The 27136-nt window shown below is 38.4% G+C and overlaps 1 protein-coding gene across 5 annotated transcripts in view; it reads right to left on the bottom strand.

The window, feature by feature from the left end:
- The window catches only part of NAA35 (N-alpha-acetyltransferase 35, NatC auxiliary subunit), a 90475-nt gene extending 64943 nt beyond the window's left edge, over positions 1–25532 (bottom strand). The window contains exons 1-6 of one of the 5 annotated variants that reach the window (XM_065946839.1): positions 25284–25532; positions 24432–24560; positions 14262–14295; positions 6106–6220; positions 5250–5324; positions 3219–3386 (exon numbers count right to left, since the gene is read on the bottom strand). In XM_065946839.1, coding sequence (XP_065802911.1) covers positions 3219–3386; positions 5250–5324; positions 6106–6220; positions 14262–14295; positions 24432–24555 — 516 coding nt within the window. In that variant the 5' untranslated portion in view covers positions 24556–24560; positions 25284–25532. Of the gene's footprint in view, positions 1–3218; positions 3387–5249; positions 5325–6105; positions 6221–14261; positions 14296–24431; positions 24561–25283 lie in introns of those variants that run through there. The other 4 variants (XM_065946837.1, XM_065946840.1, XM_065946841.1 and 1 more) reach the window with 4 other exon arrangements.
- Between the last annotated feature and the right edge of the window lie 1604 nt (positions 25533–27136).

Genomic DNA, 27136 nt, shown 5'->3' with positions numbered 1-27136 from the left:
ACACACTAAGATTAGTCCAAGCAAGTACCGTGAATGGATACTACATATACATGGAAAGATTTTTAATAAGCAGGATATTAATATGATCTTAAAGAGTTTCCCTACATATTGCTTACTATGTACGCAAGGTTAAAAACAGCAACCATGAAATGTGAACTGGTGCAGGCACTATGGAAAATAGTACGGAGGCTTCTCAAAAAAACTACAAGTAGAGTTGTCATATGATCCTGCAATCCTACTCCTGGTCATATATCTGGACAAAACTATAATTCAAAATACACAGGCACCCCAATGCTCACTGCAGCACTATTTACAATGGCCAAGACATGGAAACATAAACATCCATTGACAGATGAATGGATAAAGATGTTGTGTGTATATATGTATATATATACACAGACACACACATATATATGCACAATGGAATACTACTCAGGCAAAAAAAGAATGAAATACCATTTGCAACAACATGCATGGACCTAGAGATTATCTAAGCAAGTGAAGTAAATCAGAAAAAACAAATACCGAATGATGTCACTTATATGTGGAATCTAAGATATGACACAAATGAACTTATATATGAAAGAGAAACAGACTCATAGACATAGAAAACAGTCTCATGGTTGCCAAGGAGGACAGAGGAGGGATGGACTGGGAGTGTGGGATTAGCAGATGCAAACTATTATATACAGGATAAACAACAAAGTCCTACTGTTTAGCACAGGGAACTATATTCAATATCCTGTGATAAACCATAAAGAAAAAGAACATGAAAAAGAATATGTATATACATGGATAACTGTATAACTGCATCACTATGATGTGTAACAGAAACTGACACAGCAATGTAAATAAGCTATACATCAATAAAATAATTGTTTTTAAAAAGTAACCATACGGTAATCAGAAAGCACCTTGATGGGGTGATAGAGTCACATTACCACTGAGGGACAGACAGATGGACACTCTATGTCTCAGATATGAAACCATAGACAGGACACAGCATTACTCATGTCATATTCCAGCCAGGACTGCATAATATAAATCTAATCATGAGGAATGAGTAGACAAGCCCCAAGTAAGGAACATTCTATTAAGTAAGGGAAAGCAGGAGAGGGCTGTTTTCCAAAAAATACCGATGTCATTAGAGACAAAGAATGAAGAACTGCTGTAAATTAAAGGACACTAAAGAGATATGCAACTAGACGCAGGACATGATCCTAGACTGGATCCCACACTGTAGGGAAAAAAACACTAAGGACGTTACTAAGTCAACTGACAGAGAACATGGGTAGTCTATGGACTGGTATCATAGATTTGTTGAGGTTGATCATTGTGCTGTAGTTGTCTATGAGCGTGTCCTTTTCCTTACGAGGTCCATATTGACGTGTCTCAGAGACCAAAATGTACACAGCTTACTCGTCAACGGTTCAGAAAGATTCATATATACATACATACATGAGAGAAAAAGTGAAAAATGACATGATAGGTTAACAGCAGCTGAATCTGGGTGCTCTTGGTGCTATCACTGTTAATATCACTGTTATTTGGAAATGTTAATTTTCCCCTAATAATTTTTTTTAAAGTTAAAATATTTTTAAAAGTTAAAAAAAAGGAAAACAATGACTATTCATATCCCCCCCCCATACACTGCCCCCTGCAGCATGCCAGTGCCTATTATAGGTAAAAAAAATGGTATCTCACAGTTTTAATCTGCATTTCTAAAATGAGGTTAAACATCTTACACTTATTGGCCATTTTATTTCTATAAACTGCCTTCTGACTTTTAAGCAACTTCTTAATATCTAAAACATTTTATCTCTCTACAATTTACTTTGATGTTGTTATAAACTGAATGTTTGTGTCCCCCTCCCACTCCCAAATTCATATGTGAAGTTCTAATGCCCAATGTGATAGCAATTGGAGGTGGAACCTTTGGAAGAGTTCTTTAAAAACGAGTTGCAAGGCTTAAAAAACTAAAAAAAGAGAGGGAACCTACAGACTGAGACTTAAGAATATCAACCAACTGCAATAGACTGACTTGTGTCCCCTCAAAATTTATATGTTGAAACCTAACCTCCAATGTGACAGTGCTGGGAGATGGAACCTTTAGAAGGTCCATGAGGGTGGGACCCTCATAAATGGGATTAGTGTCCTTATAAAAGAGACTCTGGAGAACTCCCCATCCCTCCTTCTGCCATGTGAGGCCACAGTGAAAAGATGAACCAAGAAGCAGGCCCACACCAGGCACCAGATCTGCTGATGCCTTGATCCTAGATTTCTCAGCCTTCAGAACTATGAGAAATAAATAACTGTGCATAAGCCACCCCAGGCTATGGTATTCTGTTATGGCAACACAAACAGACTAAGGCAGATGTAAAATGCTGATAAAGTAAGTTTCAAGGGTGCCAACCAATTATTCCAGAACTATTTGGTAAAAACACCCTTTCTCTGTCCCACTGATTTTTAATGTCCTTTTGGGAATACTTAAAACAATTTGTGTGTCTCTTCTCATTTTTTAACTCAAGCTAATCTTTTAAAAAATTCCATCCAAATGGGTAAGATTTTCTACCTGTATCAATTCAAATATATAGCTAAATAACCAATGAGTGTTTAAGAAATACCCAGTACTTCATAAACAACTCATAAGCCACACATTTAAATGTGGAACTCCATTAGGTGTATACTTAGCTATTATTCTCACATATATAATATACATTCAGAAAAGCTTTACACTGAACCATTGCTGGAGCCTAAGATATTTACTCTGGGTCAGTAACAGTGTAAAAAAGAAAGTTAACAGTTTCAACAAATGAAAGAAACAGAAATAACTTAGTTTCAAATGCTATCACATCTCCCCTTAAAATACAGGGTCTATAATCATTTTTTTTAATGATAAATGGAAAAATCTTTCTATGACTAAAATGTAAAACACTGTCAGTCTGAGGTACTAAGTGGGAAAAAAAGTTTATACTCTAAACTATTCTTCATAACTTTTGTCTTCCTTTCCTCCAAAGACTGAAATTAATTTTTATGTTATAATTTATAAGAAACTTAAAGGACAAGTTTATCTCTTCTATTTTCTTTGTGAATCCTCACAACATCCAGAATAAGTACCTCTTTACATAATGAATACTCCATGAATGGTACTGAGAGAATATATATTAAGAGGAAGGTGGCCAATGAGTTTCAGGAATTCTTAAATAACAAAATCTTACCTCTTCAAAAACAGCAGCTTTATTGACTTTTTCCCTTGCAATGTCACAGATTTTTAAGATACCCAGAGCAAAAGCTTTCATGGCAGGATCTTCTATAAAATCTGGATTATGAATGTAAAGGCACGTAAATACTGTCTGTGCCAAGGAATGGCCTTCTAACCACGTTATCTATAAAGAAATAAAAGAATGCACAAGTCTGAAAAGTTTGATTCAACAGTCCTAGGCCAGACACAGGCCCAAATAAATATGATTAATCACAAGATTTAAAAGAAGATTAAAAGGAAGATCAGAAGAGTCTGAATTCACTTTCACTGACCAAAATCTTTCAAGAATTAAAAATATGATTACCCCAAAGTTATAGATATGGAAAGCATTCTTTTATTAAATAATTCAGTTTGCAAAATATTTAGGTATTAATGAAATTAGAGTGCCTCCTTACTTCACATCCAAACACTATTAATTCTATTATAACGAAGTAAATAAAAACCCATGAAATTAAGGAATTCATAATTTTAGAGCCAACCAGGTTCTTAGCCACTCATTCAACTCTTCTTTTTCATCCCAACTACTACTAATCCAGTCAAGAGATTCATATCACACCTAGATTACCACAAGAAACTGGCCAACTGTTTTCCTGCTCCCACCTCTATTTCAATACTCCCAATAAAAAGGATCATTCTAAAGCACAAAAATAATCATGCAACACTATTCTGCTGAGTAACTACCATCGGCCAAGTACCCTGGGCTAGAAGCCAGAAGAACTGCAACCAAAACTGAGTAATTTATGATATTTGAGTACTATGCTAGGTATTTTGCATGTATCTTATCTCATCTAACACTTTGAGGAAGGTGGTGTTTTTCTCATCTTACATATAAAGAAATAGCATAAACAATTTGCCCATGCTTATTGTTATAATTTATACTTGGTCGAAGAATTCTGCAATAGAGCAAGAAAATTACATTACAAAATGAGAAATGCACATGAAAATTGCTCTAATTAAGATGCATATTTTGTATTAATGGGATGCAGAAGACTCTCCAGACTAAAAACTGTCTGCCTATTAAAGTCCAAACTTAGATAGAGCCCCAATTCTCTCATAGAATTGTTCCTCAACTTTGACACAAATCCTCCATCTTGCCCCCTTTAATCCTATTCCACTACAATTAGAAATGGCCAAAGAGTAATAAAAATATTTCTGAGGGAAAGAGCTTTGGAGGAAGAAGGATCAGGATTCTCGCTATGCCCTTAGCTAGCAACATAACCCTAGGCAAATAATAGGCAAACAGGTAAGAGTGATACCAGACCGTTCACGGAGCTGATGTAAAAGACCAAAGTAAAAAATATACACATAAAACACATAACAGAAATACTTCATACACACTGGTAATCAATGAATATTTTACCAGACACACAAATGAAGAAATTTTACATTATGTCTAAAGACAATGATTTAATACCAAGTTTAAAAAAGAAAGGGACACTCAGAAAGTGGGGGTGGGGCGGGGGGGGGGGCAATAGCAGCACAAATGAGTATTTTCCCACAATTAAACCGCACTGTCTCGGGAAGACAACCTATTCAGTGTGCATACAGAAATAACTAAAAAATTTTCCTCATAGTGTAAAATGGCCAGTTTACTTCAATTTTCACTAGATTAGGAAAAAAATTTCTTCAAAGCCAATCCAAAACTCTCTTTGGTTAAATTTCATGCTTATTTACAGAACCTTTCAATTACAGATTTGTTTTCCTGGGTACCTTGAGAATAGAAAAAGCACTTTGGATAATGGCTATCTGTTATTATCTTTCTTGGAAAGAAAATATCCTTCCAGAAAATGACAACCTAAAATCACCCAGATGAAAAGATAAAATAGCTGCTTTCTATAGCATAACTTAGCCTAATAATCTTACATACATCTTACTAGGCCAAGAATTATATATATTTCATATTCAGTGATAGTGTATATACTTTCAAACTGAAATTCAAGTAAGCCACAGTTCTAAAATTAACAAATAGTGCTATCTTAACTCTTACCAAACAGCAAAAGCATGTATCCATTATCCCTATCAATTCAGGCAAGGTGAGGTCTTTAATTTTTATGGTGCCATCCTAAAAGAAAGGGGAAATATGACATATAAGCTTTTTAAAAATGTATGGTTACTATGTACAGTAAATATTTTAAAGTATAAATTCTAAGAAAACTCTATCTCATCATCTGATAAAACCAAGGGGCCAAATTAACTCTGTATTCTTAAAAATAACGTATCTTAATATGTCTTCAATACTAAAAATAAAAGCCTAATTTGAAATAAAGGCCTTTATAAAAAAATGAGTCAAACTAACAAATATTTTAAAATCACAGTTAAAATTAGTTTTGAACATTAATAAATATGAAGCATTTTAACGAACTGAAACTATAAAGAAAAAAATTTTTTTTAATTTTCCTTAAACTGATATATCTCATAATTTTTTAATGGTTTCCACTTATTTAACAAATCTTTCTTCACAAGGTAGGCAAAATTAAGCTCTGAGGCATCTATGAATGAACTTCAAAATTAATTCTCATTGAGTAAATTTCTAGTTCACTACCACAAGCATTTTACTGAATATATTTATACTTAAAATTTAATCCTTAAGCCAATTACTTTGGCATGTATACTCAAAACACTTTCAAATGTTAATTTAAAAAAATGCATGCATACATAAATTTAGAACAAGCTTTTAATGAGACCTTTGTTAAAATTTTCACAGACAGATAGCCAGTTTACATACCTGAGATGCATTTAAGAAAATTTGATATACTAAGTTTGATTTCCATTATTAATCAAAATGTTTTAACGTATGAATAACAAATAATAAAAGAAAACGCAAAAGGCACAATGGTAACAACCTTGATAGCTTGTTCAAAATTGAGAACTTTTCGATTAACTTGGTTTCCAATCATGCCAGCATCCATCTTGGGATCCATCATTTCAATGGCAGACATGGCTTCAAAAAGACCAAATCTGCAATAAAAAAAATTGACTCTACAAATTATATTTGAACCAATAAGCTTAAATAGATTCCCACAATGGTACAAAAATCATTATAGTATTGAATATTTCAAATAACTACCCTATTCTAGGTATTTAGTCTCCACAACTTGCTATCACTTCTATTTCAATCAAATAAATAATCTGCCTTCAACATAAAATTTCTTCCATGTACTTGTCACTCAAATCATTTTACATGCACTATGGGACAACAAGAGAATTAAAAGAAAAGCTGTTTTTCATTCTTCCTTCAAAAAATCTGCACATTAGAACATTTTCGGGGAAAAAAGATCAACTGATCAGCAATGGATTTCACTTTGCCTTCTTTATTTAACACTTAGATATGTTTGGAATAATCATTATCAAATGTAACTTTCACGTATTTTTCATTTTCTTAATATCTTGAAAGTCTAAAAATCTGGTACATCGCCATCCATAATGCCCAAAGTTCTGGCAATTACATAAGAAAGAAAAAAAAAAAAAAAAGAAATCCTGATGGTCTGATATTAGTGGCTTATTAGTTGTGATACAGTATGGCCTGAAGAGTTGCTGCTACTGCTGCTAACTCACTTCAGTCGTGTCCGACCCTGCGCGACCCCATAGACGGAAGCCCACCAGGCTCCCCCGTCCCTGGGATTCTCAAGGCAAGAACATTGGAGTGGGCTGCCATTTCCTTCTCCAATGTGTGAAAGTGAAAAGTGAAAGTGAAGTCGCTCAGTTGTGTCTGACTCATAGCGACCTGATGGACTGCAGCCTACCAGGCTCCTCCGTCCATGCGATTTTCCAGGCAAGAGTACTGGAGTGGGTTGCCATTGCCTTCTCCACCTGAAAAGTTAGTATATCTTTAATTGAGATATGAAAAACGAAGAACCTAAAAGAAAGTATGACTGGCCATCAAGGTATTCACTTTCTAATATGCTTAGTCTAAGCCAACAGATTACTAGGAAAATAAAAGAGATCTACCTTGTTACACTACATCATTCCTCTCAGAAAAGCAGCAGCAGTAAGATATTAAGAAAAATAAACAAATGGGATCCGATCAAACTTACAAGCTTTTGCACAGCAAAGGAAACCATAAACAAAATGAAACAAAACATCAACACACAAAAAGACAACCTACTGAATGGGAAATAATATTTGCAAATGATGCAACCAACAAGGCCTTAATTTCCAAAATACAAATAGCTCATACATCTCAACAACAACAAAAACCATCCAACTGAAAAATGGGCAGAAGACCTACTTAAACATTTCTACAAAGAAGAAATACAAATGGCCAATAGGCACACGAAAAAGATGCTCAACACTGCTAATTAGTGAATTTCAAATGAAAACTACAAGATACCACCTCACACCAATCAGAATGGCCATCATTAAAAACTCTACAAACAACAAATGCTATAGAGGCTATACAACAAAGGGAACCTTCTTGCACTGTTGGTGGGAATGTAAATTGGTATGTAAGTATGGTAAGCAAGTATGTAAGAAAGTTCGTATGAAAGTGAAAAATGAAAGTGAAGTCGCTCAGTCGTGTCTGACTCTTTGTGACCCCGTAGACTGTAGCCTACCAGGCTCCTCCATCCATGGGATTCTCCAGGCAAGAATACTAGAGTGGGTTGCCATTTCCTTCTCCAGGGGATCTTCCTGACCCAGGGATTGAATCCGGGTCTGCCGCATTGCGGGCAGACGCTTTAACCTCTGAGCCACCAGTGAAGCCCTGGTATATAAAGTTGGTATATAAATAAATAAATATGCCAAACAGTATGGAGCTTCCTGAGAAAACTAAAAACAGAATTACCCTATGACCCAGCAATCCCACTCCTGGGATATATCCAGACGAGATCGGGCGCGTTCAGGGTGGTATGGCCGTAGACTCCTGGGATATATCCAGACAACACTTTAATTCAAAGATACACACAGCCCTTTATTCACAGCAGCTATAGTCACAATAGCCAAGATATGGAAACAGCCTACATGTTTACTGACAGATAAATGCATAAAGAACATGTGGTACATATATTAGCTTGGTGGAAAAATAACTGCGGTTTTGCATTGTTGAACTTTGCTGTTTAAAGTTCAACAGCATATTAAAAAGTGGAGATATTACTTTGCCAACAAAGGTCCGTCTACTCAAAGCTATGGTTTTTCCAGTAGTCATGTATGGATGTGAGAGTTGGTCCATAAAGAAAGCTGAGCACCAAAGAATTGATGTTTTGAACTGTGGTGTTGGAGAAGACTCTTGAGAGTCCCTTGGACAGCAAGGAGATCCAACCAGTCCATCCTAAAGGAAATCAGTCCTGAATAGTCACTGGAAGGACTGATGCTGAAACTGAAATTCCAATACTTTGGCCACCTGATGCGAAGAGCTGACTCATTTGAAAAGACACTGATGCTGGGCACGACTGAAGGCGGGAGGAGAAGAGGACGACAGAGAATGAGATGGTTGGATGGCATCACTGACTCAATGGACATGAGTTTGAGTAAACTCCGGGAACTGGTGATGGACAAGGAAGCCTGTCCTGCTGCAGCCCATGGGGTCGCCAAGAGTCAGACATGACTGAGCGACTGAACTGAACTGATGCTGTTGAGATTTGCTGATACTAGAAAATATTCTCAAATAAATGTGGTTATGCTATACATCATTTTAGTGCACACTACTCACTTTGCATTTTTTTGCTAATGACTTATACTTGATGTTTATATGTATTTTAGACTAGGGAAGTGATGTTAAGACAAAAGCAAATTTGAGCTATTTTCTTATTTGAGTTCAAAATGGGTGGTAAAGCAGAGGAGACAACTTGCAACATCGACAACGCAGTTGGCCCATGAACTGATAACAGATGTACAGTGCAGTGGTGGTTCAATAAGTTTGGCAAAGGAGATGAGAGCCTTGAAGTTGAGAAGCACAGTGGCCAGCCATTGGAAGTTGACAACTAGCAACTGAGAGCATCATCGAAGCTGATCCTCTTACAACTACAGAAGTTGCTGAAGAACTCAACGTCGACCATTCTATGGTGGTTTGCATCTGAAGCAAATTGGGAAGGTGAAAAACCTCGATAAGTGGGTGCCTCAGGAGCTGACCAAAAATAAAAAAAAATTAGCATTCTTAAATGTCATCTCCTTTTACTCTGTGCAACAATGATCGGATTGTGATGTGCTACAAAACATCAACTGTATACGACTTCCAACGATGACCAGCTCAATGGCTGGACTGAGAAGAAGCTCTGAAAACGGCAACACCTGCAGCCAGTACTGGTCAACAGAATCGGCCCACTTTTTTCCCACAATGCCTGCCACACATCACACAACCAACGCTTCAAAAGTTGAAGGAACTGGGCTACAAAGTTTTGCCTCATCCACCATATTCGTTTGACCTCTTGCCAACTGACTACCACTTCTTCAAGCATCGCTACAACTTTTCGCAGGGAAAATGCTTCCGCAACCAGCAGGAAGTGTTCCAAAAGTTTGCTGAATCCCAAAACACGGATTTTTAAGGTACAGAAATAAACAAACTTATTTCTCATTGGCAAAAATGTGTTGATTGTAATGGTTTCTATTTTCATGAATAAAGATATGTTTGAGTCGAGTTATAATGCTTTAAAATTCACGGTCTGAAACTGCAATTACTTTTTCACCAACCTAATACAACGGATTACTACTTGGCCATAAAAAAGAACAAAATAATGCCATTTTGCAGCAACATAGATAGAGCTATAGATTACCATATTAAGTGAAATCAGACAGAGAAAGATACCATATGTTATTACTCATATGGGGAATATAAAATATTACACAAAGTAGTCTATCAACAGAACAGACTCAGGGACACAGAGAACAGACTTGTGGGTGCCAAGGGGGAGGGAGCTGGGGGAAAATGGAGGAGGAAGTTGGGGGTTAGCAAGTGTAAGCTATCATATCCACGATGGATAAACAAGGTCCAACTGTACGGCACAGAGAGCTGTATTCAGTGCCCTCTGATGAACCACAATGGAAAAGAATACATGAAAACGTGTATGTACATATAACCGAGTCACTGTGCTGTAGAGCAGAAATTAACACTGTAGATCAACCATACTTCAATTAAGAAAAACAAAACAGCAGCAGTGCTTTAAGGAGATACTCCCTGAAATTCCTCAAATCTTTATAATGCTTCAGTTTAAGACACTCTGACAATATGAGCATATGGTATTACTGAAGACAACTTTCATCTATAAATCTGATGCAAAGCTGTGGCTCAAAACCCAAAGAGCTTGTCAAGCCAAAAGAGAAAATATGCAAAAATAGAAAAGAACCTTATCAATAAAACAGGGATTCACCAAGTATCAGATACTATAAACCTGTATTAATTAAAGGCATTCTAGCATACACAGATCAAGAGAAAGCAATCTAAATCCATGTAGATTTATGTAATCCATGTAATTCCATGTAGGAATTACAGATGTAAAGATGGAATTTCAATTAGTGGAAAAATCAGTGCATCAGTCAATCAACACTATTAAGATAAGTGGCTAACTACTGTGAAAAAGTGAAATCTTTGATTTACACAATTGAAAACAAACCCCAGGCAGATTTAAGTTCTAAATCTAAGACAAACAAATGAACAAAAATTTTTCAATAATTTACAAAGCTATGAAGAAAAAAGTTGATTACTCCAGCTGTGTAAAATATTAAAAAATCACATGCAATAATAAACTTGTCAGTTAAAATACAGACAATTATCTGGGGGAAATATTTTTAATATAGGCTATTTTGAAATAGCATCCAGAAAATATAACTAATTCATACAAATGTTTGTTGTTGTTTTAGTTACTAAGTCATGTCCGATTCTTCCGCAACCCCATCAACTACAGCCTGCCAGGCTCTTCTATGAGATTTTCCAGGCAAGAATACAGAAGTGAGTTGCCATTTCTTTCTCCAGTGGGTCTTGCTGACCCAGGGATTGAACTTGTATCTTCTACATTGGTTGGTGGATTCCCACTGAGCCATGTGGGAAGCCCAATTCATAATATAAAAAGGCAAGTAACCAGAAACATGAACAATTAAAAGAAGAGAAAGTATAGACTATTAATATGAATAAAAATTCAAATGTAATCAAGTAATGCAAAACAAAATGATGGTGTTTTGAGGGGAGGAGTAAGGGAAATTTTAAAAAGTAAGCATACTCTCATATACTGTTGGTGTGTAAACTGATAAAGCCTTTTGTGAGGAAAATTTGGCTGACTCCATTAAAATCCAGTCATTTGATTTCTAGGCTTCTGTCTTCAAAATTATTTGCACATATATATGTATAAAGCGGTTGTATAAATTAAATCTACATTTAATTTTCCAATTTTCCCATGCTACCAATAAATGCTACAATCTGAAAGTCCATCAATAGGGATCCCATAGAACAAATTATGATAGTCATTTTATAAAATAAACAGCAATTTTAAAATGAACAAGGTGGAACTATTACACAGTAAAATGGAAAGAACTCTAGGATACAGTGAATGGGAAAGAAATCTGCAGTACAACATAGTCAACCCTTCTATCCACAGTGGACTGGCTCCTGACACCTTGGCAGATGCTCGAGTCCTTTACATAAAACAGCATAGTTGAATACTGCTCCGCATATCCCCATTTACAACTACCTAGTTTTATAACAATGACTATCTCCAGACAAGGAACAGAGACTGTGTGGGGGAAACAGTCTCATGGGAAGTTCTGCTTCATCCCTAATGCTTAAATCTGTTAAAATACAAAGTATCCATTTATTACTATATGAAAACAACTTAAGAAAAGTTGTTATGGGCACAATTAAAACCCTAGATCAATAAGATATGTCTAATTAGTAACGCTGCCATAGAAACTATAGTAGCAATAAGCTAGCTATTCCATTCATTCAACAAATGCTCAGTGCCTACTACTACCTGCAAGGCACTGTTCTAGGCACTTGAGATACACGCGGGAGGAAAACAAATCTGACCTTCCTGGAGCTCACATTCTAGTGGAAGGAAACAGACAACACGAAAGTAAATTACATAGGTAGATTACATAGACAGCTAGAAGACTGTACATGCTAGGGGATGGAAATGACAGTTAAAAGATGATATGGATTAAAAGGATACAACTTTAAGATATGGTCATGGTAGGCTGCTGGTAATCATGATCCCTGGGCTCAATGACTAAAACCCTGAGGAAATGAAAATGATTATGTTCCTCTTGTGATCCTTCTCAAATGCTCTTCCATAGCCAGGAGCCAAGTTTGATTTCATTACATCCTTCCTATACTTGCCAGTGGCATCAAATAATGATGTTCTCAAAGTGTGGTCCTAGATCAGCAGCATCAATCTCACCTCGGAACTTGTCAGAAATGCAACTTCTGTGATCCCACACCAAACCTACTAAGTAAGGAACTCTGGGGGCAGGTCCCAGCAACCAATGTTTTAAAAACTCTTTCAGATGACACTGGTATCACTAAAGTCTTAGAAAAACTAAACTTCAAATTCTATTTCTCCTAACCAAATGTCCAATCTTGTCCACTTACTAATTTAAAATTTCATACTTCCAACCTTGAAAATTGAGTCTGGCCATAGCAGTATGAAACAGTGGCTATGGGAGTATACATATAATTAAGCATTTCCTTTCATTTACCAAGGGATTCTCAATCTACTTTCATCTAGGCAATTAGTCATCTGTTTCTGGTCATCAACCAGCCTATCACATATGACATGCAACCAATCAGTTCAATTCAGTCACTTAGTGTCTGACTCTTTGCGACCCCATGGACTGCAGCATGCCAGGCCTCCCTGTCCATCACCAACCCCCAGAGTTTACTCAAACTCAAGTCCATTGAGTCGGTGATGCCATCCAACCATCGTGTCCTCTAACATCCCCTTCTCCTCCCACCTTCAATCTTGCCCAGCATCAGGGTCTTTTCAAATCAGTCAGTTCTTCACATCAGGGGGCCAAAGTATTGGAGTTTCAGCTTCAGCATCAGTCCTTCCAATGACTATTCAGGACTATTTCCTTTAGGATGGACTGGTTAGATCTCCTTGCTGTCCAAGGGACTCTCAAGAGTCTGCTCCAACACCACAGTTCAAAAGCATCAATTCTTTGGCATTCAGCTTTCTTTATAGTCCAAGTCTCACATCCATATATGACTATTGGAAAAACCATAGCTTTGAGTAGACGGACCTTTGTTGGCAAAGTAATGTCTCTACTTTTTAATATGCTGTCTAGGTTAGTCATAACTTTTCTTCTACAGAGCAAACGTCTTTTAACTTCATGGCTGCAATCACCATCTGCAGTGATTTTGGAGCCCCAAAAAATAAAGTCAGCCACTGTTTCCATTGTTTCCCCATCTATTTGCCATGATCTTAGTTTTCTGAATGTTGAGCTTTAAGACAACTTTTTCACTCTCCTCTTTCACTTTCATCAAGAAGCTCTTTAGTTCTTTTTCGCTTTCTGCCGTAAGGGTGGTATCATCTGCATATCTGAGGTTATTGATATTTCTCCCAGCAATCTTGATTCCAGGTGTGCTTCATCCAATCCAGCATTTCTCACGATGTACTCGGCATGTAAGTTAAATAAGCAGGGTGACAACATACAGCCTTGACATACTTCTTTCCGAATTTGGAACCAGCCTGTTGCTCCGTGTCCAGTTCTAACTGTTGCTTCTTGATCTACATTCAGATTTCTCAGGAGGCAGGTAAGGTGGTCTGGTATTCCCATCTTTTTAAGAATTTTCCAGTTTGTTGTGAATGCAACCAATAGCTTTTCTCAATAAATTTCACATCCTGTACATCTATTCTCAAGGAAAGGACCAGAAATCACAGTTTCACTAGGTACAACCACTTCCTATCACAACTAAAGTCAGCTGTCTCAAAGAGCTCACCAAGGTTAAAAAATATGTAATTAGTGTTATACTTACAACTTTGAAAGGCAAATTTACTCAGACTTCAAGGAATACTACTGCACACAAGACAAAATAGAAATATTACACTACAGTACTTCAAAGGATACAAATACTTACAGCTTATCATGAAGCAGTTCTCCCAACTTTAACTCTAAAAGAAACAAAAAAAGAAGAGAAAAACCTTTTGAATAATACCATATTTATATTTAACTGTTAATTCTAAGAAAAAAATGAAACAAAATATTAGCATCTGGAAAATGTGCTTGGAGTCCTTTATACTTCGTTTTCTAAGAAATGGTCATATTATTCTACTCAATTACTAATATAATGTCTTCTATGCAGTGAATATTTAAATAGTAACTATAAATTGAACTTCTGAGAATTTAGTAAGTGGCCCACCCATCACAGGCCACAGTAATACAATCAGAATTATCAGACTCATTAAAAAAAAAAATCGCTAATATATTTATCCCTACATAAACTTTTCCACAGAACAGCTAAGCTATTTTTCAAGTTGTTTTTAAACCACTTGGCACCATAATCTCATCTCTCTTTGTCCCAGGAACAGTGTCAAGACTATTTTTTTTTTGGCTGCCCTGCATGGCTTACAGGGTGATCTCAGTCCTCCAACCACGGATTGAACCCGCACCCTGTGCAGTATAACTGCAGAGTCTTAACCACTGGACCACCAGGGAAGTCCAAAAGCCATTTTTTAAAATTACACTTGATTCAAACAAGGTAGAAAGTACTTGAGTAAACAGCTGATCAAGAATGTTTATCCCCTGTAAAGCAGCTGTTCTCAACTTTGGCTGCATATCAGTATAAACTGGAGAGCTTTTGAAATTCCTAACGTCCAATCAGCATCCCAAATTAATTAAATTCTGAGAGTGGGACCTACACAGTGGTTTTAAAGGACTCCAGATGATTTCAGTGTGCAAGGAAGATGAGAACCACACCTGTATTATTTTTAAGTAGCTTAAATGCTGATGGTCAAATCCTGTGGAAGATATAAAGAAGCAGTTTTCAGAATTTTACTAACCCCCCTAGCTCACTATAAGTTCAGTAACATTCGGTGTTTAAAGTTTTATGTACCTTCCCCAATGGCTCACGTGGGTAAAGAATCTGTCTACAATGCAGGAGACACAGGAGACGCAGCTTTGATCCCTGGGTTGGGAAAATCCCCTGGAGGAGGAAATGGCAACCCACTCCAGTATTCTTGCCTGGAAAACCCCATGGACAGAGGAACCTGGTGGGCTACAGTCCATGGGGTCACAGAGTCAGACACAACTGAGCAACTAACACTTTCCTTTCATGTACCAAAACAAATAGATGAGAAACATTTATCAAAATACTACAATAAAGTAGAACATACAACAGTTCTCAAAGATGGTCTGAGAACCCAGAGTCTGTGACATTAAAGTTGTTGTTTTTGTTTAGTCTTTAAGTCATGTCTGATGCTTTTGTGACCCCCTGGACTGCAGGCTGCCAGGCTCCTCTGCCCGTGGAATTTTTCAGGCAATGAAACTGGTGTGGGTTGTCATTTCCCTCTCCGGGGATCTTCCTGACCCAGGAATTAAAGCCATGTCTCATGCACTGGCAGGCAGATTCTTTACCACTGAACCACCAGGGAAGCCCGATGTTAAAGTTACTTTTCAAATAATACTAAAAGATTCTTTCATCGTGTTGACATTTCCAATGATGATGCAAAAACAACAGTGTCAAGAGGAAAAGGCAGAACTGTAGTTTTAGCACAAATCAATTCAGTGGTCCCAAGCAAAACAGCGTATTCTTCATTTCCATGCACTTTCACTCAAGAAGTCTTTGATGGGAACGGTATAAGTTATTAATCTCAGGGCAAGGACCAGAGTGCAAGTGAGGCATATAGGGTGCAAAATTTAATGAGGCACTTTCAGATAGTACCTTCTTAAGTTTTGTACCCTATGTGCCTCAGTCATTTCATCCTAGGGCTGGTCCTGATATACCTAGTTAAATTTTAATCTCTGAGTACATCTTTTTAATACTCTATGTGATAAACAGGAAGCATATGTAAACTTCCTCTGCTTACTACCAAAGTAAGAGGCTGTCTCAAAGAAAAGTTCTTACACAATTATCATGGAACACCATTTTTACTGGAAAGAACATGACAAGTTAGTCATTCGAACTTGACGATATAGCAGTTTTTTTTAAAAAAATAAGAGTCTGTCACTTTAAGAAAATAACCAACACGGTTTATTGCCAATGACAACATTTGAACTTTCAAAAAAAAAAAAAAAAATCAGAACTCTGGAAAACACATATCTGCCACTGTGAACTTGACAGTGTCCCAATATTTAAAAGGACTTTTCTGATTATACTGGTGGTGACAGTATTAACAAATTTGTTTTTTAATATTGTATAATGAAGTGTGTCAACACCTGGAAGATGTGCTTAACTCACTAAACCAGTTTTTGCAAATGATAATCCATGTCACAAAATGAGGCATGGATAAAAGATCCAAAGTTCTAGACAGACCAATATACTTTATGTAACAGAGCAGGAAAGGTCCACTGATAGGCTTTCAGATTCCACACTGCAAACTAATCTTTAAGAAACTATCACCTGTTACAAGTTTTGGTGTAGTAGCAAATTACCCAAAAAGTTTCCCAATCTTTTAACTATATATTTTGTGAGGCCAGATTTACTTCTAATGTTTCAACCAAAACAACAAGTGGCAACAGATTGAATGAGAAGCTGCTATGGAATTCAGGTGCTCTCTATTATACCTACATCAGAGATTTTCAAAAGTATAAAATAATGCCACTCTTCAAAGTTGTCCTTTGTTTTGAAAAATACATTTTTCTTTTAAAACTGCTATGCTGACATGCAAAGGGTTTATTATCATTTTCAAATATTTTAAAAATTTCTCAGTTTCAAATTCTAATAAACATCAATATACATATAGTACACATAAACAATACTTTTTTAAAAAAAGCACATGTGCTTGCATGCTCAGTCATGTCTGACTCATTGCAACCCTGTGAACTGTATCCCTCCAGGCTCCTCTGTCCATGGATTTTCCATACAAAAATATTAGAGTGGATATCCACTCCTTTCTCCAGGGGACTGTCTCTGACCCAGGATCAAACTTGTGTCTCTTGCATTGGCAGGTGAATTCTTTAAGAATATAAAGGAGTCCTGATGCCAAAAAGTTTGAGAACTGCTATAATAATTTATCATAAACTTTAGAGTAGATGTGGGTACCAAACAGCTTCACTGAACACTCCAGAGAACTAGGAGCAAGTAGATCACTCTGGACACTGAGTTCATCATCTGAAAAATGAAGGGTTGTACTAGATGACTCTGTAAAGTTCCTTAGTACATCCTCCCTTTTGCCTTTGAAATGAACAAGAAACTATAACTTGTAGCTGGAGTTTGGATTTGCAGTAGTGCTAAGCACTTGAAGCATATATTCATTCTCCCGGAAAAAAGTAATCTAACAGGATGAGAAAAATATGCAACTATTTGACATTTTACCATCTTACAAATGAGAACATAATTTGTAAACTGAAGTTACATATCTCTACATGTAACATTATAAATGATGGTTAAATTTGCTGCTTTCTTCACTATGAAGGCCCTATTGAATCTATGACATAGCTGGACACCAGTATCATTATACAGTAATAATTAACAGATGAATTAAAGTTTACCCCTGGGGTAAAGGTGGCCAACTGAACACATGCAATAACCTTTAATTCCCTCCTGTAATTTTATTTCAATAATTAAAGTTAAAAAAAATTTTTTTAAAGAAAACTATGAACCTTAAGGAAGAGGAAAACTAGTTGTTGCAAAAATAATACAACAAAATTAGGGAAACTAGGAAACAGAAAGACAAGTAATTTCTTAGCAAACTCGAGAAAAATAAAACCAGCAGTGAAGTGTGAAGCTTGAATCACTCAGTCATGTCAGACTCTTTGCAACCCCATGGACTATGGCCCACCAGGCTCCTCGGCCCATGGAATTCTCTAGGCAAGAATATTGGAGTGTGTTGCCATTCCCTTCTCCAGGGGTTCTTCCTGACACAGGGATCGAACTCAGGTCTCCTGCACTGCAAGCAGATCCTTTACCATCTGAGCTACCAGCAGTGGAGAAAGCCAAAAACAACTTGATATATCACTCATCTTTGAAAGTGAGGATAAAGACAGGCTGAAATGTGGAGGACTGGGCCATCAGACAGCCCAAAGCCCTGCCCTAATGTACAGATCAGGAGAACTACCCCTCCCCTCACCTTGGGTAATACTGAAGATTTTCTTTGAAAGGGGCAAACCAAAAAGTTTTCAGAACAGGTTATTTGAAGGCTAGGATTCAGTACTAGAAAGAAGGGGCATTAAGTGAATACATGACAACTCCAGACTTCTTCCCCTATTTAAAATGCAGTCAAATTTCCAACCTCAAGCAGATAAATTTTATCTACAGAATATAATCTTTCCAAGAGGAAGGAGCCAAATAACTGACACCACAGGTTCTCAAACACAAAAACCAAGTCAGATCATCTGACACTGACATGCACAGCAGAAGAGTCCTGCTCAAAAATTCAAGTTGGCTTTTTGGCCCCTTAGGCAACAAAGGATTCTCAGATACCTGAAGTAATCCTCTAACACAGAAGACAGAAACCAAAGAAAACAAAATTAAAAAGGCAGGTTGGAGGAAAGACACTATGTAGGGAAACAACATTTCAAAAGAACTGTTATTATCCTTAGAGACAAAACAGTGCAACCCTGAAACAAAACCAGGACATTTTACTTTTATTTAAAAGAGATATCCAAAATAAGGGAGAGAGAGAGATTCAGAGGAGGGGGAAAAAAAAAACCAAACAGTACAAATTAAAAACATTGTAACAGGAAAAAGAAATTAAATTCAAAGTCTTTTAACTCCATTCAGCTGCTATAACCAAAATACCATATATTGGGTGACCTATGAACAACAAATTTTATTTCTCACAGTTCTCGACCCTGGGAAGTTCAAAATCAGGGAACCAGCAGACTCAGTGTCTGGTAAGGACCTATTTCCTAGATGGCCTTCTTTTTAACCTCACATGGTGGAGAAGTGAAGGCAAAGGAGAACAGGAAAGATATACCCATTTGAATGCAGAGTTCCAAAGAATAGTCCACAGAGATAAGAAAGCCTTCCTCAGTGATCAATGCAAAGTAATAGAGGAAAACAATACAAGGGGAAAGACTAGAGATCTCTTCAAAGAAATTAAGAGATATCAAGGGAACATTTCATGCAAAGATGGGCACAATAAAGGACACAAATGGTATGGACCTAACAGAAGCAGAAGATATTAAGTAAAGGTGGCAAGAATATACAGAAGAACTACACAAAAAAGATCTTCACGACCCAGATAATCACGATGGTATATGATCACGCACCTTGAACCAGACATCCTAGAATAAGAAGTCAAGTGGGCCTTAGGAAGTATCACTACAAACAAAGCTAGTGGTGGTGCTCCACAGCTACCACGCTGCTCACCCCACCCATGCCCCGCCACTACACACATTCTTAAAAGTATGGAACACAGAAAACAAAATCTTCATTTCCCAAACCAAAATCACTTTAGAAATATTTTATAGGCTGCCCTGATCTTTCACCAGGAGAATTTCTGTTCAACTTTTTCCTCTTAGAATAAAATGGTGCAACAAGCAGCAAACACATAGAATAATGATTCTGAAACTAGGGTTCATGAATTGAGAGGGTGCAGTGAAAGTTCATTAAAGTTTTATCAAAAATCCATATTTCTAACAATTGTTAAATGCTATGCAATCAGTTCAATGACAATCTTTCTAAAATAATCAGTTCAGTTCAGTCACTTAGTCATGTCTGACTCTGCAACCCCATGGACTGCAGCACACCAGGCTTCCCTGTCCATCACTAACTCCTGGAGCTTGCTCAAACTCATGTCCAGGTCGGTGATGCCATCCAACCATCTCATCCTGTCATTCTCTTCTCCTGCCTTCTATCTTTCCCAGCATCAGGGACTTTTCCAATGAGTCAGTTCTTCGAATCAGGTGGCCAAAGTACTGAGCTTCAGCATCAGTCCTTCCAATGAATATTCAAGGCTAATTTCCTTTAGGATTGACTGGTTGGATCTTCTTGCAGTCCAGGGGACTCTCAGAAGTCTTCTCCAACACAACAGTTCAAAAGCATCAATTCTTTGGCACTCAGCTTTCTTTATGGTTCAGCTCTCACATCCATACATGACTATTGGAAAAACCATAGTTTTGACTACACAGACCTCTGTTGGCAAAGTAATGTCTCTGTTTTTTAATATGCTGTCTACGTTGGTTATAGCTTTTCTTCCAAGGAGTGTCTTTTAATTTCATGGCCGCAGTGACCATCTGCACTGTTTTCATTGCTTCCCCATCTATTTGCCATGAAGTGATGGACCAGATTCTATGACCTTAGTTTTTCTATGTTGAGTTTTAAGCCAACTTTTTCACTCTCCTCTTTAACTTTCATTAAGAGGCTCTTTAGTTCTTCTTCAGTTTCGGCCATAAGGGTGGTGTCATCTGCCTATCTGAGGCTACTGGTATTTCTCCTTGCAATCTTGATTCCAGTTTACGCTTCATCCAGTCCGATATTTCACATGATGCAATCTGCATGTAAGTGAAATAAGCAAGGTGACAACATACGGCCTTGATGTACTCCTTTCCCAATTTTGAACCAGTCTGTTGTTCCATGTCTAGTTCTAACTGTTGCTTATTGACCTGTAAACAAGTTTCTCTGAAGGCAGGTTAAGGTGGTCTGGTATTCCCATTTCTTTCAGAATTTTCCAGTTTGCTGTGATTGTTTAAAAGATTACAGAAACAAATTCCAAACCGAACAGCTGACAACATAATCAAGTACTGCTACAGTGCCAGTGCTTGTGTTCATAACTCTGCTGGTTCCAGGCGATCACTCACATATAACACAGGGTCTCAAACTTTTAAGTACAAGATCCAGATAGTCTCTGGTATGAAGAAACATGGCCTTAGAATATCTTTTATTCTTAAAAACAAACATATTGTTCTGGGTAAGAGAAGATAGAACAGAAAGGAAGAGAAGAGGCTTAAGTAGCCTAGATTTTTTCTTTTAACATTTGCATTGGGGTGTAGACGATTTACAATGTCGTGATAGTTTCAGGTGAACAGCGAAGGGACTCAGTTATAAATATACATGTATCCACTCTCCCCCAAACTCCCCTCCCATCCAAAGCATCCTAGATTTTAAATGAGGGAACAGAAAACAACAAGTTTTCTGAAAATACTAGGCAAGACCTAAAGAAACTGGATGGATAAGAGGAGTCCTAAACAGTGATGAAAGTAAAAGTGTTAAGTTGTTCAGTTGTGTCCAACTCTTCACGACCCCACTGACTGGAGCCTGCCAGGCTCCCCATCTATGGAATTCTCCAGGCAAAAATACTGCAGTATGTTGCCATTTACTTCTCAAGAGGGTCTTCCCAACCCAGAGATCAAACACAGGTATCCTGCATAGCAGGCAGATTCTTTACCATCTGAGACACTAGGGAAACCAACCTAAACAGTGAAATCTGTTATAAAGATTGATGAAGGCAGAATGAACTAAGTCATCAAAAAGAAAAGAAAATAAGTGAGCGGATGGGTCCATATCTCCTAAACTAGAGTTTAATTAGTTATGAGAGCTGACTCTGGATTACCTCTGAGCTCTAGACACATGATGGTGTCATCATTCCAGGAGAGGTTGTTGGCTGTCCAGAACGAGCGTGGAAGGGAATCTTGCAGTCAGAAGCTGCAGCAGCAGTGTACTTTTTATGATCTTTATGTTAAAGTGAAATTTTAAGTTGTGACTTTGTAATTCAGAAAGTGCCTAAATATAGACAACAAAATGGAAATAAAGAGCAAAGGCTTTACAGGTAACAAAATGAGATGGTTTGAATTAGGCCAGATTTCCCAGAGAAGCAAAGCTCAGAGGTGTTATTTAGACGAATGATACATTACATATATTACATAAAATAATAGTGATGGCACTATACATTCAAAATACTTTGGAAAAGAAAAAAAAAGACTCAATGTCAATTATAGGAAATGCGGTAGGAATGTGTGCCAGCTGACCAACAGGAAATAAAAGAAATAATTAAAGTTAGAATTTGAGGATTTTAAAGAGCCACTAAAAGAATAAGTAAAAATGTGCATGAAAAATGTTGTCATCAGTAGACAGGGTATTTTATAGTACTTCCCTGCCCCTGAATCACAAAAGTCTAACTAAATGCCATCACACTGTTACCAAAGAGAAAGCACTGCAACAGTTAAACAAATTATTAATACCATGGGCTTAAGACTGCTAACAGCCTTTAGTCCTAAAATCATACGAAAGTTTAATCCTATGTCAACTTTTTAGTTTCAAGAAGTATACCTCTCATTTGAGCCACCTGAAACAGTACAAGGGCTAATTATGGGGGAATAGGATAGTCTGATGCTGACAACAAGATAAAATGCCACCCTCTCTCAATCTACACTGAATCAGGTATTAAACCACATGTCCTACTCAAGGTTCCTTCCCAGAAGCAGCAGTTATTCACTGTTCCTTAAACATAAAAATCTCAGTTTAGAGTAATTCCCTCACATTCACTTAACAGAATCTTGACCACTACTTCACAGCCCAGCTCAGGCCATGTGAAAGTGAAGTCATTCAGTTGTGTCCAACTCTTTGCAACCCCATGGACTGAAGCCTACCAGGATCCTCAGGCCATGGAATTTTTCAGGCAAGAGTACTAGAGGGTTGCCATTTCCTTCTCCAGAGGCTCTTCCCAACCCAGGGATCAAACCCGGGAAGTAACTCAGGCTATATTTACTTCATAGAACCTTTCTTATTTAGGTTCATGTTAGTTCTCTAATACACATCACTCAGCATAAGATTATAGGTGTGATCCACTTACTAGTCCAAGAACACTGAGCACAAACACTACATTTTAATTTACATTTCTCTCTCCCTTAGACAAACATATATGGGCAGTCACCCAACTCTCTCAGGCTAATGTTTTTTCCACTATCTCACTTAGGTGTACTTTAACTGGACATATATTTCAAAATAGTTGAAGAGAAAGCACATGATTTATCCCTGTGATTACACTCAGCTGGCTCCCTGTCCATCTGCAGTTCCAAGTCTTTACTCCTCTTGTTAAGAGCACTATTCTAAATACACACCACCATCACTAAAAGCCCAACCCTCTGTTCACTAAGAAAATAGAAGCCATCATGTGTGATCCCTCTACCATTCCTCCCCACCCACTTAAAAACACACCTGTATCTTTACCATCTTATCATTCATTCTTTTCCTGAAGTTAATTTTAATTTCTCTGCATGTTCTTGATCCCATCCTCTCTTAAAGTTCAAGCCCTCTACCATTTGTTCTTTTCTCTTTATTTTCCTTTTCTCCCTCTCCAAAGCTCTTTCCGCTCCAGTCATTTATACACAAGCATTTACTGAACTTCCTAAGTGCCAGGCACTGTTCTGTGTACTAGGATTATTTCTGCACTCACAGACCTTATTATTTCAGTGGGTGAGGCTGACAGTAAATAGTAATTGAAAATGATAGTTTCTCACAGCAGATAAGTACTACAAAGAAAATAAACTGGTATTCAACTGGGGTGGAGTTGGACAGAGGAGAATAAGGGGATAAATCTGCTTAGGTTGGCTATTTTGAGAGCTCACTGGAATGGTAACATTTAAGGGGTCAGGAAGGAGCCAGCTACCTGAAGACCTGCAGACACAATTTTGGTGTACTTAATGAGATAAGGACCTCTTGACTAAACATAATGAGCCTAGTGGAGCAGTGGTACAAAAAGTCTAAGGCAGGCACCAGATCATATAGGCAGTAGGGAAGCGTGAATTTTATTCTACATGCAACAGGAAGCCACTGGAGGATCTCAAGCAGGGAATGACATGATCCAATTATTTTCAAAGCTCAAATATACAATAATACTCTTGTCTTTAGGGTGACAGAATTCGTATTTCCAATTTGAAACTATTGCTATGTGCACTCTAACCTGTTAAAGTTAGAAAATCTTAACAGAAGAAACTGCCTCAACATCTGTATTTAATGCAATATCTATAAAAACTGGTTTTAAATAAAAGTTAAAATCAGAGGATAGAGAATGAGTAAGTGTGGTAACTCAATAAACCAGAGTAATGTTTTTTTCCCATTTATTGAGATAGTTTAAAGATCACAATCCACATTTTTATTATACCCTTTCCCAAATTTTGAACTTCTAATTCAAACATTCAAACTCACCTCGACAAGCTTCTTCAAAATCTTGGGTTATGTCTACCCAGTTTGTATTGCTTTTTTCCATCTTTTCTGGTATACCGAGCTCCCATCCTGAATCATCATCTTCTACAGAAGCTTTCATAACCATTACGCCTATAAAATTAATATTATCGTAAGAGAGAGGATGCAGCTTTCAGGGCAAGAATATTTGCAAATCATGTGTGTTTAAGTATTGGATGAAACTCTTACTAAACTGTTGAAGCAGAGATCTTCTGAGTTTGAGGACAGCTCTGTGAAAAACTACCTTAATGCAATTAAATCTCACGTTAATTAACACTGCTGCTGCTCATTTAATAATAAATAGCCCATCACCTACCAGAACTCATGATCAGTGTGTCTATTTGAGAAGTAAAATCACAAACCATCCCACCAGAGGCCCCAAAGAACGAACTCCAGAGCTTCCAACTTTTAACACTGGCCACAAATAACCAAGGCACTCTTCAAGGTCCCCTCTCGAAGTCCAAGACCCCAAGCAGCAACTAGTCAAGTCAAGATGGTCCCTCACCTGCCCGGAGCTCATAGGGAGAACCTCTCCCGATCCGGCTGGACGCCCGCACACCCTGTACAGGGGGGTGGGGGTGGGGGCATCGCGTGAGAAAGCAAACCGCCGGCCCAGGGCGGGGGAACACCTGAAGAGGAGACCCGCCCCAAACGGGTCAGCCCGGCCGGCCCCGGCTCCACGGGCAGGGAAGCAAGGACAGGGCTGGCGTCGCGCGCAAGGACGGGCACGCCCGGTACCAGGTCGTCGCCCGGGTAACACCAGCTAAGGGCAGGGCCTCGGCGGGGAGCGGGCACGAGTAAGCCCTAAGCTCCTACCTGAAGCGCGGCGGGAGGGCCGGGGCCGCAGGGTGACCTGGCCTCCCTAGGGTCCGCCACACGCGCGGGGGGCTGTAGCTCTAAGGCACGGGAGGAGGGAAGTCTCAATGGCTCCGCACCGCGGTCCGTACCTACTTCTCTCGTGGCCACCCGCGCCGCCACGCACCGTCCAGACCGCGGAAATAACGACACCTCCTCGGCCACCGCCGGCGCCCCCTCCCCGTTCCGCCCTGCCTGACCGGCCTGGTGCGCGCATGCGCACGCCTGATGCGCGCGACCCCGCCTCCTCTCGCTCACGCCTGAGGACTTCGCGCCCCTCGGCCACACCCCCTTCCTCGCCACCGCCAACATTCGGCCGTTGGCGGCCATCTTCTCTTCTCGCGGGGTTAGAGCAGATCGCGAGACCGGAAGCTATATTCCTTCTCCACCCTGCGGCCGCATCCGGGGTAATGGGTGGGTCCTAGCAAGGGGCGGAGCCTGGGGGCCCCAGAGCCCGCCCCTCCTCACCTCGCACGGCTACCTGGGAAATTCTTAGACAGGTGACAGGAAGGAGTGAGGAAAGGATGGAAGTGTGCGCAGATCCTAGAGGTTGGGTCCTTGAATGAGGACCCCAGCTCTGCTGCTTGACACCGGTTTTATGTTTCCTAGAAAGTCTGGGAATTTCGAAAGGAAAAATGGAAACAAAATACAGCAGAATCGAGCTTTTTTTTTTTCTTTTAGACCTTTGATTTAGCATTTTCCTAAAATTAATAAAATGAACAGTTTTAAAGTGGGGTTACATTAGTGACTAGAACGGGTAGGAAACAAAACACAGCCTTACCACTAATAGTCATTAACAGGTAATCCCAGGTGGCTCAGTGATATCCTCCTGCCAGTGCAGGATTTGGGAGTTTGATCCCTAGGTGGGGAAGATCCCCTGGAGGACAAAATGGCATCCTACTCCAATATTCCTGTCTGGGAAATTCGTGGACAGAGAAGCCTGGCGGCCTACAGTCCATGGGGTTGCAGGGTCGGACAAGACAGCACACACACAGGCAGCCGTTAAGATGGACAAAATTTAAAATCTGATACAAATGCTGGCAACATGGATCAGCAGGACCTCTCATATATTGCTGATGGGAATCCCAAATGGTACAAAAATTTTGGTCAACAGTCCATCTTTTACTATAAAATTAATCATGTATTTACATGATCCAGCAATTTCACTTCTAGGTATTTAATTAGGAATGAAAATGTGCCCACACAAAAATTTGTACATTAATTTTCATAGCTTTATTTTTAATGATCAAAAACTGGAAGCAACCCTGATGTTCTTCAACTGATGAATGGATAACAAATTGTGGCATACCCATACAAAGATATGTAATTATCCATATAATGAATAGTAATTAGCGACAAACAAGGATGACTACTTGACACGCAAATAGATGAATCTCATAAAACATTATTCTGAGCAAAGGATATCAGACTATGAGCAACACAGTATGATTGCATTTATATGAAATTCAAGAAAAGACATGTAATCTATCGTGACAAAATAGAACAGTGAGCGCCAGGAGTGGAGCTGGGTATCAAGGAGGAATTAATTGGAATAGGGCTGGGTGATTTGAGATGTTAGAAACATTCTGTATCTTGATTATTACAGTGGTTACATGGCTGAATTGACTTGTAAAGCTCACTGAAGTACACACAACGTGTGCATTTTACTCTGTGCAAATCAAGCCTCAATGAAGTCGATTTTAAAAACAAAAAAATACATCTTTGTGTCTCATATAGAATAATATTTCATAAGAGCAGGAGCTTTGCCTATTTTGAACAAAGTTGTATCCCTACCATTAAAAGCAGTGGTTGAC

Source organism: Muntiacus reevesi, chromosome 10, assembly GCF_963930625.1.
Source record: "Muntiacus reevesi chromosome 10, mMunRee1.1, whole genome shotgun sequence".
Lineage (NCBI taxonomy): Eukaryota > Metazoa > Chordata > Mammalia > Artiodactyla > Cervidae > Muntiacus > Muntiacus reevesi.
This window is presented reverse-complemented; position numbering and strand designations above follow the sequence as displayed.